This window comes from Vulpes lagopus, chromosome 7 (genome assembly GCF_018345385.1).
Source record: "Vulpes lagopus strain Blue_001 chromosome 7, ASM1834538v1, whole genome shotgun sequence".
NCBI classification, from domain to species: domain Eukaryota; kingdom Metazoa; phylum Chordata; class Mammalia; order Carnivora; family Canidae; genus Vulpes; species Vulpes lagopus.
In genome coordinates, this window is record NC_054830.1 from 49,981,388 (window position 1) to 49,993,823 (window position 12,436).

The 12,436-nt window shown below is 43.9% G+C and overlaps 1 protein-coding gene across 1 annotated transcript; it reads left to right on the plus strand.

The window, feature by feature from the left end:
- The first annotated feature begins 683 nt into the window (after positions 1 to 683).
- BRK1 (BRICK1 subunit of SCAR/WAVE actin nucleating complex) lies at positions 684 to 11,658 on the plus strand. Its single transcript, XM_041763022.1, has 3 exons — positions 684 to 841; positions 10,684 to 10,766; positions 11,013 to 11,658. Exons 1-3 carry the CDS (start codon positions 724 to 726, stop codon positions 11,037 to 11,039), a joined length of 228 nt encoding a protein of 75 aa, XP_041618956.1. The 5' UTR covers positions 684 to 723; the 3' UTR covers positions 11,040 to 11,658.
- The last annotated feature ends 778 nt before the right edge of the window (positions 11,659 to 12,436 follow it).

A 12,436-nucleotide genomic window follows, 5' to 3' on the forward strand; every position in this document is an offset into this window, starting at 1 on the left:
TCCCAGGACCTCGGATCAGGGCCTGAGCCTAAGGCAGACACTCAACCACTGAGCCACTAAAAGCGTCCCCGTTTTTGTGTTTTTTTTTTTTTCTTTTTCAATGATTTTTCTCAATGAAATAATTAGGTCAAAAAAGTTCGAATTTTTTTTGACAGCTCTTGCTATCAATTTACAAATTGCCTTCAGGAGTTGTGCCACTTTACAGTGTGACCAGCTATTTAGGAGCCTATCAATTTCCCCTCGGCCTCTCCATCACTGGATGCCATTGTTTAAAAAAAAAAAAAAGTTTTGTTCATTGGATGGGTCCAAGGTGGGGAATCATGTTGTGTTGCTGAAAGCCATTTCTAAAATGAGTCGTACTTAATGCGTCTTAATTGGCTACGCCCAACTTCTTGGCGACACACGGCCGACCTGGTTTGGAGCAACTGGCCCAGCGAGGGTCCCGAGCCCGCTAAGGACCCAAACGGCCGGCGACCGGGGCTGCGGTGGGCAGGAGAGGCGCGGCGCGTGCGCACTCCACCCTCCCCGGCCGCGTTCTGGCGACTTTTTTCAGGGGCGTGGGAGCAGAGAGAAAACGCACGCGAGGACCTGACATCGCGCAGGCGCATCACAATGCCCGTGGATTCGTGGGTGCCAAGGGATGGGCGTGGGCTGGCGGCGCAGGCGCCCTGGCGGCCTGGAGGGTCGCGGCGCCTGCGCAGTGGCTCTCTTCAGGCGGCAACCATGGCGGGCCAAGAGGATCCGGTGCAGCGGGAGATTCACCAGGACTGGGCGAACCGGGAATACATTGAGGTCATCACCAGCAGCATCAAGAAGATCGCGGACTTTCTCAACTCATTCGGTCAGCGGGCGAGCAGGGGGCCGCGGGGGTTGGGTAGGAGGCCGCTCGGGCCGTTGGGCGAGGGCGCTGAGAAGCCCTGAAGGGGCTTGCCCCGGGAGCCCTGGGCGCTTGCTGGTTTTCGCGTCCTTTGGAGCCCACCTTCCCCCTCTCGCCCGGATCCTTAGGCCTCCCCGGGCAGTCCCTGTAGGGTTATCCTGCGCCGGGCTGAGCTCCTCGGCTTCATTGCCGTCACCCTTAGATCCATTGGCAAGCCTCGCCTTCTTCCCGACTCTCTAGAGGCAGCTCCATCCAGTCTCGTCTTCGGTAGCCTCCCTGCTTCCTTTGTGGCCCGCTTCCCTTCCAGTTCCCACTTTGCACTTAGGGTGCGTCAGTCAGAACGCAGCCAGAGCCGTGTCGCTGCCCTCGTGTGAGTTTCTTGAGGCTTCCGCATCACTGTCAGGATCTCTTTAGCGCCATACGGTTGAGTCGCCTCTTCCTGTCTTCCGGTTTTGCTGTGCTGAGAGTGGTGGGAGAGGAGGCCAGATGTAAGGTCACGGAGAACTCTGTATTGCTGCTACTAGCCAACAGTAGGTATTGCTTCTGCTTCTAGCAAAATCTTTCCTAGGCATGGCGCGCTTGTGACAGATTCTGTTTTGTTCGTATCCTTCTGGACAGCAAACCTGTAACAGACTCCCATCTCATGTTCTCCAAGTGTTTCCTTAACAGAACTGGGCACTGGGTAGACTTAAGTAATCACAAGGTGTAAGGATGACATCTAGTGATCTTTTTCCAACTAGTGTGCTTCTGTTCCACTAATTCAGCAACAAGCAATGAAGATTAAGTAGGGGAAACCGATGTATTTAAAAAAAAAAAAGATTTTAAATGAATTAATTATTTTCCAGCTGGAGAACTGATGCATCCTGAGGAGTAAGGTAATAGAGCATGAATTTTCTTAGCATCAGCAAGAGAAACCAGATCTCGGTAGAAAAGCGCTCTCAGGTACTCTGGAGGACACAGAATAAGAATCATTTCCTGCTTTCAAGGAATTTCTGTCTTGCAAATGAAATAATGACAGTTTCAGAACATCGGTTTTGTATTAATATATATCCTTATAAAGTGTGTAGGACTATAATTTCGATGAGTCTTAGTATGATGGGTTTTTCTCACCAGGGAATGACTGAGGGTAGTTACTGAAAAGAATAGTATAGAGTCATATGAAAGAATAGTATAGAGACACCTGGATGGCTCAGCGGTTGAGCATCTCCCTTCTGCTCAGGGCGTGATCCCGGGATCCAGGATGGAGCCCCATATCAGGCTCCTTGCATGGAGCCTGCTTCTCCCTCTACCTGTGTCTCTGCCTCTCTCTCTCTGTGTGTGTCTCATGAATAAATAAATGAAATCTTAAAAGAAAAAGAAAGAATAGTATAAGTATGTCATTGATACATATTCACACACATAATTTGGTATAGAGGTTGTAGTAGGGAATGGTAGTCAACGTAGATCTCGTATATCCTGACATCTTTTAAGGACTATGAGCGAAGGAGTATGGTTTAGTGAAAAAGATACATGGATTTTTGGAGATAGACTCAAGTTCAGAGGCTAGATTAATTGATTTGAGTGAATTGAGACTATTTACCCTACTATTCAGATAGTCTGGGTTTCTTTTTTCTTTCTTTCTTTTTTTTTTTTTTTTTTAATGATAGTCACAGAGAGAGAGGCAGAGACACCGGCAGAGGGAGAAGCAGGCTCCATGCACCGGGAGCCTGACATGGGATTCGATCCCGGGTCTCCAGGATCGCGCCCTGGGCCAAAGGCAGGCGCTAAACTGCTGTGCCACCCAGGGATCCCTCTGGGTTTCTTTCCTCAGTTTTTTTTCTTTTATCCTAAGTTCTATGCAAACTCTTTCAATACTAGTTTTCATAATTGGTTTCTCCTACTTTTCCTGGAGAGCTGAACTATTATTGGAGGTTGTTCACAGCATTATTTACTCATAACATTCCTTCAGACAAAGGACCATGGAAGAGAAACCAAAATATTTCATGGTAGTAGAAGGATGGAATGGTGCTTCTTCCAGAAGGAGGATCCTTCCAGAAGGATCTTCTAGGAGAAGATCACGGCTTGAGATTTGGCTTAGTTAGGAGAGGCAGTGGAAAGTAGTTGGAAAAATCACTGACATGGAGAGTTTTAACCTTAAAAAGCAGAATTAAAAGATTTCACCTATCTGGTAAGATCTGATCTATACACACAGATTATCTAAGCAAAGTATTAAGAACATCAACTAAATCAAAAAAGCATCTAAAATAACAAGTCATAGGGTGCCTGGGTGAGTTAGTCAGTTAAGCTTCCAGTTTCAGCTCTGGTAGTGATCTCAGTGTCGTGAGATGGAGCCCCAATTTGGAGTCCCTGCTCAGTGCACAGTCGGCTTAAGATTTCTCTCCCTCTGGGATCCCTGGGTGGCGCAGCGGTTTGGCACCTGCCTTTGGCCCAGGGCGCGATCCTGGAGACCCGGGATCGAATCCCATGTCAGGCTCCCGGTGCATGGAGCCTGCTTCTCCCTCTACCTATGTCTCTGCCTCTCTCTCTCTCTCTCTGTATGACTCTCATAAATAAATAATTTAAAAAAAAAAAAAAAAAGATTTCTCTCCCTCTCCCTTTCCCTCTACCCCACCCACTCAGGCGCATGCCTTCTCTCTCTCTCATAAATGAATAAATTTTTTAAAAAGTAAATTAAGCTGGGGCTGTTTTTCAAAATTTAAAAATGATCTAGCACAAGTCCCCCAAATTTGGATCTGGGTAATGTAATAACTTCATTTCTGAGCACTGAGTTGTATTAATGAACTTTTTTTTTAAAGGATTTATTTATTTTAGAGAGAGAGCGAGCTTGAGTGAGGGTGGAGTAGAGGGAGTCTTTTTTTTTTTTTTTTTTTTAGATTTTATTTATTTATTCATGAGAGACACAGAGACACAGGCAAAGGGAGAGAAGCAGGCTCCATGCAGGGAGCCTGACATGGGACTCAATCCTGGGTCTCCAGGATCACGCCCTGGGCTGAAGGCGGCGCTAAACCCCTGAGCCACCCAGGCTGTCCCGAGGAAGAGATAGTCTTTTTTTTTTTTTTTTTTGGAAGAGATAGTCTTAAGTAGACTCTGCTGAGCTGGAAGCCCAAAATGGGGCTCTGTCTCAGGATCCTGAGATCATGACCTGAGCTGAAATTAGGATTTTTTTTTTTTTTTAGATTTTATTTATTTATTCATTAGAGACAGAGAGAGGCAGAGACACAGGCAGAGGGAGAAGCAGGCTCCACGCAGGGAACCTGATGCGGGACTCGATCCCGGAACTCCGGGATCACACCCCGAGCCAAAAGGCAGACACCCAACTGGTGAGCCACTCAGGCGTCCCCTGAAATTAGGATTTGCATCACCCAGGTGCCCCTGTATTAATAAACTTGTAAATCACATACATTTATCTTTGACATAAATCTTGGTAATTTATGATCTACAGTCACTAGATTTATAGTGGATGAGTCTTGGAACTGACCAAAAATTGAAGAGTTTGAGATTAGAATTTGCAAAAGAGAAATGTCTCTTGTATTGCTTTATAAGCAAGGAAATCCCTGCACTGAATTTTTTTTTAATTTTTTTTTATTTTATTTATTTATGATAGTCATACAGAGAGAAAGAGAGAGAGGCAGAGACACAGGCAGAGGGAGAAGCAGGCTCCATGCGCCGGGAGCCTGATGTGGGATTCGATCCCGGGTCTCCAGGATCGCGCCCTGGGCCAAAGGCAGGCGCCAAACCGCTGCGCCACCCAGGGATCCCAGCCTGCACTGAATTTTTATCAAATGTGTGAGTCACATTTTATGGTCAAATAGAGAATAAAGACTTTTATTTTTGAGATTTCTAACATGTCCTAGGCTGAGGAAGTATACACACAAAATTCCAATCTTAAGGAGCCAGAAGAACTTGTTAGCGTAGGCCATTATTCTCCCTTAAAGTGATGCTAATGGTCTAATGTTGGGAGTGATTGCTAGATGGTTTTTGAAGATGTTAGATAATTAATTTAGTTTATTTATTTATTTATTTATTTATTTATTTATTTATTTTTTAATTTAGTCCTCTTAAAGGAAAGGACAATTATTACAATTAAGAATGGAATTATAAAGCAAGGTTAGAAGCTAAAGCAATGTGACTCATCAGTCAGGTATACCTGAGGCAAGTTCTTCAAGATTGACATTATCACTGATATGAGTTTAGACAAGGACCAACAGGCTGAGAAACTTGAACAATCATGAAACACTTGAGACATCGTCTTTGCATTGGATGACTCAGGGTGAGCATGGGGCGGGGGGATAACATTTTCCCATTCCAGGCCCTTTGTGTGACCCCTCAGTTCTGATGTGTATGTGTAGGGCTTAGACTGAGTTTGTGATACTATGATTTCGTGGTTCAGAAGGTTTTGTTTTTTTTTAAGATTTTATTTATTTATTCATGAGAGATACAGAGAAAGAGAGGGAGAGACATAGGCAGAGGGAGAAACAGGCTCCATGCAGGGAGCCCGACGTGGGACTTTTTTTTTTTTTTTTCCTCTCCCCCGACGTGGGACTTGATCAGGGACTCCAGGATTATGCCCTGAGCTGGCAGATGCACAACCGCTGAGCCACCCAGGCGTCCTGGTTCAGAGGTTTAATAGGAAGTTACTTTGAGGGCAGTCTTTGAAAATGGCAGCAGTTCAGGGCTCCTGGTACTCAGTCAGTTAAGCATCTGCCTTCAGCTCAGGTCATGATCTTGGAGCCCTGCATTGGGCTCCCTGCTCGGTGGGGAGTCTGCTTCTCCCTCTGCCTCTGCCCTCTACTCATACTCTCTCTCTCAAATAAATAAATCTTAAAAAAATAAAATAAAATGGCAGCAATCCTACAGTTCTCACCCTGAACACAGAGTCTTGTAGGCTATGTGGTTTGGAGAGGGAACAGTTTTTCCAAGCTAGCTAGTGACTTTCTTTTTTTTTTTTTTTTTTTTTATATGATAGTCACACAGAGAGAGAGAGAGAGACAGGCAGAGACATAGGCAGAGGGAGAAGCAGGCTCCATGCACCGGGAGCCTGACGTGGGATTCGATCCCGGGTCTCCAGGATCGCGCCCTGGGCCAAAGGCAGGCACCAAACCGCTGTGCCACCCAGGGATCCCAGCTAGTGACTTTCTGAACAGCTTTTACTCTGTGATTCCTTCCAACTGGTGAGAGCAATTATATTGGTGGACCACTTGAACCTGAGGCTCCACAAATCATGAGAGGCAGTGATGACATCCTAACACTGGCCTGTTCTGTACCTTGAGTTGTGAAGTTTCTAAAAACAGATTGTCACAGATGATAGCTTTTTATTTTTGTACTGTTGTACCTGATTCTAAACCTGATATGCACAAAGAAGTGTAACAAAAATAATAAATGTGGTTTTATTTATTTATTTATTTATTTATTGTTTAAGATTTTATTTATTTCTTCATGAGAGATAGAGAGAGAGAGGCAGAGACACAGGCAGAGGGAGAAGCAGGCTCCATGCAGGAAGCCCGATGTGGGACTTGATCCCAGGTGGGCTGAAGGCAGGTGGTAAACTGGTGAGCCTCCCAGGGATCCCAATGTGGTTATTTTTAAATGTCAGTTTTATACTTTGCCAACAAGTATAGCATGCCTGTTATGCTTCCAGCTATGTGTCACGTCCTCTGAAAAAGAAATAAATAAAGATAAATGGACATGGTAGCCACTCCTGAGAAATTTAGAATGCTGTCAGAGAAGCAAGCCTTAACAGCAACAATTCAAGAGAATGACAGTATTGATTTTTGTAGGCTAAGGTTATGTGCACTAAGAGTTCAGAGGAGCTGATAACTGGCATTTGTCAGCAGTGGTAATGGATGCACCATCAAAGCACCCTGACAAGAATGACTAGTTATCTTCATTTAAAGTCTAAAGATAGGGATCCCTGGGTGGCGCAGCGGTTTGGCGCCTGCCTTTGGCCCAGGGCGCGATCCTGGAGACCCGGGATCGAATCCCACGTCGGGCTCCCGGTGCATGGAGCCTGCTTCTCCCTCTGCCTGTGTCTCTGCCTCTCTCTCTCTCTCTGTGACTATCATAAATAAATAAAAAATTAAAAAAAAAAAAGACAAAAGAAAATAAAAAAAAAAAAAAAGTCTAAAGATAATATACTCCTAAATACGCTCTGGTTTGATTTGTTCAGCTGCTGAATGCCTTCGAAGTGTTCTGCTTGAATTAGTATGTATTTCTTGGGATCTGAAATATGATCAAAGTTTCTGGAGTTTAACATTTTATATTTCCCAACAGTGCTTATCCATTTAGGCCAGGAATGTAGTGTTGTTCTTGGATTCTGATTCACAGCCAGATCGACAGAGCTAGAACAGAACAGCCATCCAGGAAGGAACCCTCCTTCTCACCACCCCACCCCTGCAGATAATTCTGGCATGTCTCTTTTTATGGGAAATGACAGGTTGTTAGTGATAACATTTATGCTCTTACTGAATAGCCTACATGATGTGCCTCTGAGCTTCTAAAAACCAGATTGAGAGAGACTTGATCCTGTTGGGCATTCCTGGCAGTGGTAGTGTATCTAGGAAAAGGAGGGTGCTGAGGTCCTTATACTCAAGCTAGATCTAAGAAAGAGAAGAAGCAGCACTAGCAGGCAAACAACATAATTTTTTAAAAATTTTTTTTCTTTATTTATTTATGATAGTCACACACAGAGAGAGAGAGAGGCAGAGACACAGGCAGAGGGAGAAGCAGGCTCCATGCACTGGGAGCCCGACGTGGGATTCGATCCCAGGTCTCCAGGATCGCGCCCTGGGCCAAAGGCAGGCGCCAAACCACTGCGCCACCCAGGGATCCCCCAAACAACATAATTTAGAAGAATAACAAAGAATGTCCAGAATTGGTGAATCTATAGAGACAGAAAGATTAATGTTTACCAGGGGTTGGGGTGAGACTGAATGGAGAATGACTGACTGCTAATTGGTACAAGTTTCATGCAGGGATTATGAGGATGTCCTAAAATTAGATGATGGTGATGGTTGCACAACTTTGTTCTAAAAACCATTGAATTGGGATGCCCTGGGTGGTCAGTGGTTGAGTGTCTGCCTTCCACTCAGGGCATGATCCCGGGTCTAGGGCTCAAGTCCAACATCGGGCTCCCTGTGAGGAGCCTGCTTCTCCCTCTGTCTATGTCTCTGCCTCTCTCTCTGTGTCTCTCATGATTAAGGAATAAAATCTTTAAAAATAAAAAAAAATTAAAAAAACTCATTGAATTGTAAACCTCAAGTAATATGAACTTTATGCCATACAAATTATATACCAATAAAGCTATTTTTAAAAAAGAGACAAATAGCAGTGAAGATGGGTGAGTGGGAAAGGATCTAGTATGGAAACAAAAAGCAAAAAAGGAACCAGAGGGATCCCTGGGTGGCGCAGCGGTTTAGCGCCTGCCTTTGGCCCAGGGCGCGATCCTGGAGACCCGGGATCGAATCCCACATCGGGCTCCCGGTGCATGGAGCCTGCTTCTCCCTCTGCCTGTGTCTCTGCCTCTCTCTGTCTCCCTCTCTCTGTGTGACTATCATAAATAAATAAAAATTAAAAAAAAAAAAAAAAAGGAACCAGAAAGTGGAAGAGTCGGGCTATAAGCAGATTTTAAGAGAGGTGGGGAATAAATTACAACCCCAGGGGTTCATAAAGATGGTATCAAGCAGGGTTTGTGGCGGGAGAGTACCATCCTGGGCAGTAAGGAAACTAGACTCCAAACTCAGCTGTGCTATTGTTTTGTCCCAGCAGTTATCCAAGATGGGCCTTAGTTTCCCCACTATAGAATTAGTGGAATCACACTGGAGCCAATCTTTTGTTCCACTAACATAGCAGAATCCATAATTGTTTTCTCAAAAACATTTCTGTGCCAGGCAATTTTCGTTACAAAAATTAGTAAGAGGCAGTTCTAGTGGGATAACAAACATGTAAATAAATGATAAATTACAAACACATAGATATCATTTGGCTAGGTAGCGTAAACAATTTCTTAAGTCATTAAATATTCAAACTTGTAATAATGAGTTGAAAAGATGCCTTAGTTTTTGTTTTTTTAGTGACTCGTTAAAAAGATGCAAATGTGTAATTTTTAATGGCCATTTTAATAGTCTTTCATAAATGCACCATACATTATGAAACTATTCCTAATAGTGGTGAATGTTCCTGTTTGTTAAATCTGTATACAAAGGGGGAAATGTGACCTAAGACCAAGTACATAAGTAATTTATAAACTAGAAATTCAACCATAAGTGTACAGCAGAAGGAGAATTCTATCTATCTGGCAGAGACGTCTCAGAGATCCAATTTGAACTGAGCCTTGAAGGAGAATGTTTAGACCGGCAAGATGAGTTAGCTGTAGATGTGGACAAGTGAAAGTTGAGGCAAGAGCCGGTGTAGGAGGATTTGTCAAATGGATGTGGACATGCTTTTACATAACAGGAAAGAGATGAAAAGGAAGTGTGAGCTAAGTGTTAAATCATTGTAAATGGAAGAGTGTCTCGGAGAGAGGGTATTTTAGACTTAAAAAATGAAAATTAATTGAGGGTGACCGAAAATTATTGAGGATGACCGAAAATTATTGACGATGTTGGAGGAGGTAATAGGAGAGAATTAGCTTGTCTGGAAACCTTTTTCTCCTGTTGAGAATGGTTGGGGAAAGAGTAGTCAAGTGGTTTCTCTTAGAGAAGTTGGCAGAGGAAAAGGTATTTTAGGGGAAATCTAGGTATCATTTTGGATAAGATGGTGAAAGATGATTGGACAGGGTAAAGGAAGAAAAGGGATTTTGCTGTTTTCCACAGATGGACTGTGGGCTCCAACAAGTATTTTGATGTTCTCCCAAGTTTTCTCTTCTGCTGAAATGCCTGTGCAGATATTGGTGACATTTTTAAGTATTTTCCAAGAGCAAAAGCAGTGAGGTTTCCATGCGCTCAGAAACATGGGTGCCTTTGCTCCTCTCCATCGTCACTGCTACTTTCATGGCCTCTCTTTTTCTTCTCTCTTGAGATTATTTTCTTCCTGTTGTCCCTTCCCCTCTCTTGAAACTCTTGGCTTGTGTATTAGCAAATAGTAGTTGTAGAGTTTTGGCATGTTTTCTATTGCTGCTATAACAAGTTTACCATAAATGTAGCTGTTTTTATCACAAAAGTTTACTATTTTACAATTGTGTACGGTGGAATTCCAACATCATTTCACGGGGCTAAAATCAAGATGTCAGCAGAGCTGCCTTCCTTTCTGGAGACTCTAGGAAAGGATCTGTTTCCTTGCTCATTGGGTTGGTGGCAGAATTCAGATTCTTGTGGTTGTAGGACTGAGATCTCTGTTTCTTTGCTGATATCACCTGAGGGCCCTTTCCAGCTTCTCACTGTCTCTGGCATCCTTTGGCTCATGGCCTTCTTCTTCCACCTTTCCTGCTTTATCTCTACTTTTGTTTATGGATTTGTGATTAGATCCTGTTGATCTGGATAATCCAGGATCTCAAGGTCCTTAACTGTAATCACATCTGCAAAGTCCCTTTGTCATGTAAGAAACATACTCACTCGGGGATTAGGGCACAGACATCTTTGGGGGTCCTTATTCTCTGCCTACCACCCTTGGTAGGAAGTTCAGCAGATCTATTCTAAGCTCCTAATACAATTCTTACCTCTTCTCCATTCCCCTGCTTTGCTCACCTGCTCCCATTTATGCTCTGTGTGATGTATCATTTCTCTTTAGCTAGGGGCCGTGTGTGTATGTGTGTGTGTGTGTGTGTGTATTTGGAATGACGTAAATCCTGAACATCAGTCTCCTTTTACCAGATATGTCTTGTCGTTCAAGACTTGCAACACTAAACGAGAAATTGACAGCCCTCGAGCGGAGAATAGAGTACATTGAAGCACGGGTGAGTATGTCGGAGAAGCCTCGTGAGGCTAGGCAAGGGCTGTGCAGAGAGAATGTGCGTTTCCACTTGTTGCTGAAATAAACCTGGAAGCGGTAACAGGCATGGAGAAGTTAATGGGTTTGAACCAGGTTTCTGGGACTCCAAAACTGTTGTCTTTTCTACCACTCCCTACTACCTAGGATCTATAAAAAGATTTTTTTTTTTTAATGCTTTTGAATTTATCTAATTGTCAATTTCCTTTGACAGGTGACAAAAGGTGAGACCCTCACCTAGAACTATGCCATGCTGCTGCTGGGAAGTTGCTTTATGAAACACAGGCCGACGTGGGAAAGGCCCCAGCAGCCTCAGCTCCTTCCTCTCTTCTTAAAGAGCAACAGGGCTTATTCTTGTTTTTCTTTTTTCAAAAGTGTGGCCTTTGGGCTCTGCCATGTACATCGACGTGTGATGTGGCATGTGGGAAGAAGTCCAGGGGAAGAACTCTTGGAACCAACATTAGGCATTTTACCTTTTAAGTAACATTTTGTAGAACTGTTCATCAGTGTATTTGAAGCGCTCAGAGCCAGATGCCTGGGACTCTTTGTTAAGGTCCTCTCCATCTCTGTCTCTCTCAGACTTTCCTTACAGCTCTCATTGCCTCTGCATTGATTCTATAAACAGTCTTTGTCTCCTTTCCACCTTTGGCGCGGTGGGGTGGGAGGCAGTCCTGGCTGAGACACTTACGCCCCGGCAAGGTGGCCATCAGAGAATGTCGTTGCTAACCTACCAGTTTCTTGTCCTTTGGGGGAGGTCAAGGCCAGGCCTCCACTTGGCTTGAATTCATTTTCAGAATTTTCTTTCTGTCACTTGGGGTATCTTTGCCTCTCATATTTCCCTAATAAACTCCTCAACTTTATCTGAGTGCTGTGATTATGGTGGGGAGAGGAGCTAGAGATGGGGCTCACCCATTCCACAGAAATCTGATGTGTGGGATGAGTATTCTAATATAAAACTTTCAGATGTATCTCTTTGATCAAAGCCCAGATCAAGCTTACCAGCTGGAGCCCCCCTGCCCCCCACATTAGCACTTTGAGCTGACTAATTCATCTTGGGAATCATTTGGTCATTCAGCAGATGTTTATCAGGTGCTTACTATATAGGCTCTAATAAAAGATAGGCATTGAGTTAGGTGCAAAGCTTACAGTCTATTGCAATACCAGCATCCACACAATTTAACTGCAACCTAGGGCAGCCTGTGAGTTTTATCTGGTAAAAGCTAAATGTTTATTTCTTTTGAAAAAGCAAATAGTTTAAACAGAAGAGTCTAAAACTTTTCACGCTAGCATCTAAAGCTTGCTATAAACTTATACCACCCTACTTTTAAAGGTTTATTTCTTATATAGAATCTCCATTTTAGTCACGTAGAAGTAGTCATACTCCATGCACACAAATTTCCCCTGTTAAGTCATATTTGCTGTTCTAAGGCTAACTCAAGTCAAACCTCTTCCAGAAAGATCTCCTGGACTCGACTCTTTCATTCAGTACTGCCCTTTCCCTTTTTTGAGTCCCTCCCGTCCCACCCTGTCATGCTGACACTGCACTTGAACTCTGAATGTTCCCTGACGTAGTACCTGGTACTACATGGGATAGCCCACATGTGCCCCTTGCCCTGTACTGCCCTGCTGGGTGCCTTG

What these genes read in the sequence shown, in the direction of transcription:
- BRK1 (XM_041763022.1), top strand. Translation starts at nt 724, where the DNA reads ATGGCGGGCCAAGAGGATCCGGTGCAGCGGGAGATTCACCAGGACTGG. An exon ending in GGACTTTCTCAACTCATTCG is followed by an intron (nt 842 to 10,683) that starts GTCAGCGGGCGA and finishes TCCTTTTACCAG; the next exon opens with ATATGTCTTGTCGTTCAAGA. An exon ending in TAGAGTACATTGAAGCACGG is followed by an intron (nt 10,767 to 11,012) that starts GTGAGTATGTCG and finishes TTCCTTTGACAG; the next exon opens with GTGACAAAAGGTGAGACCCT.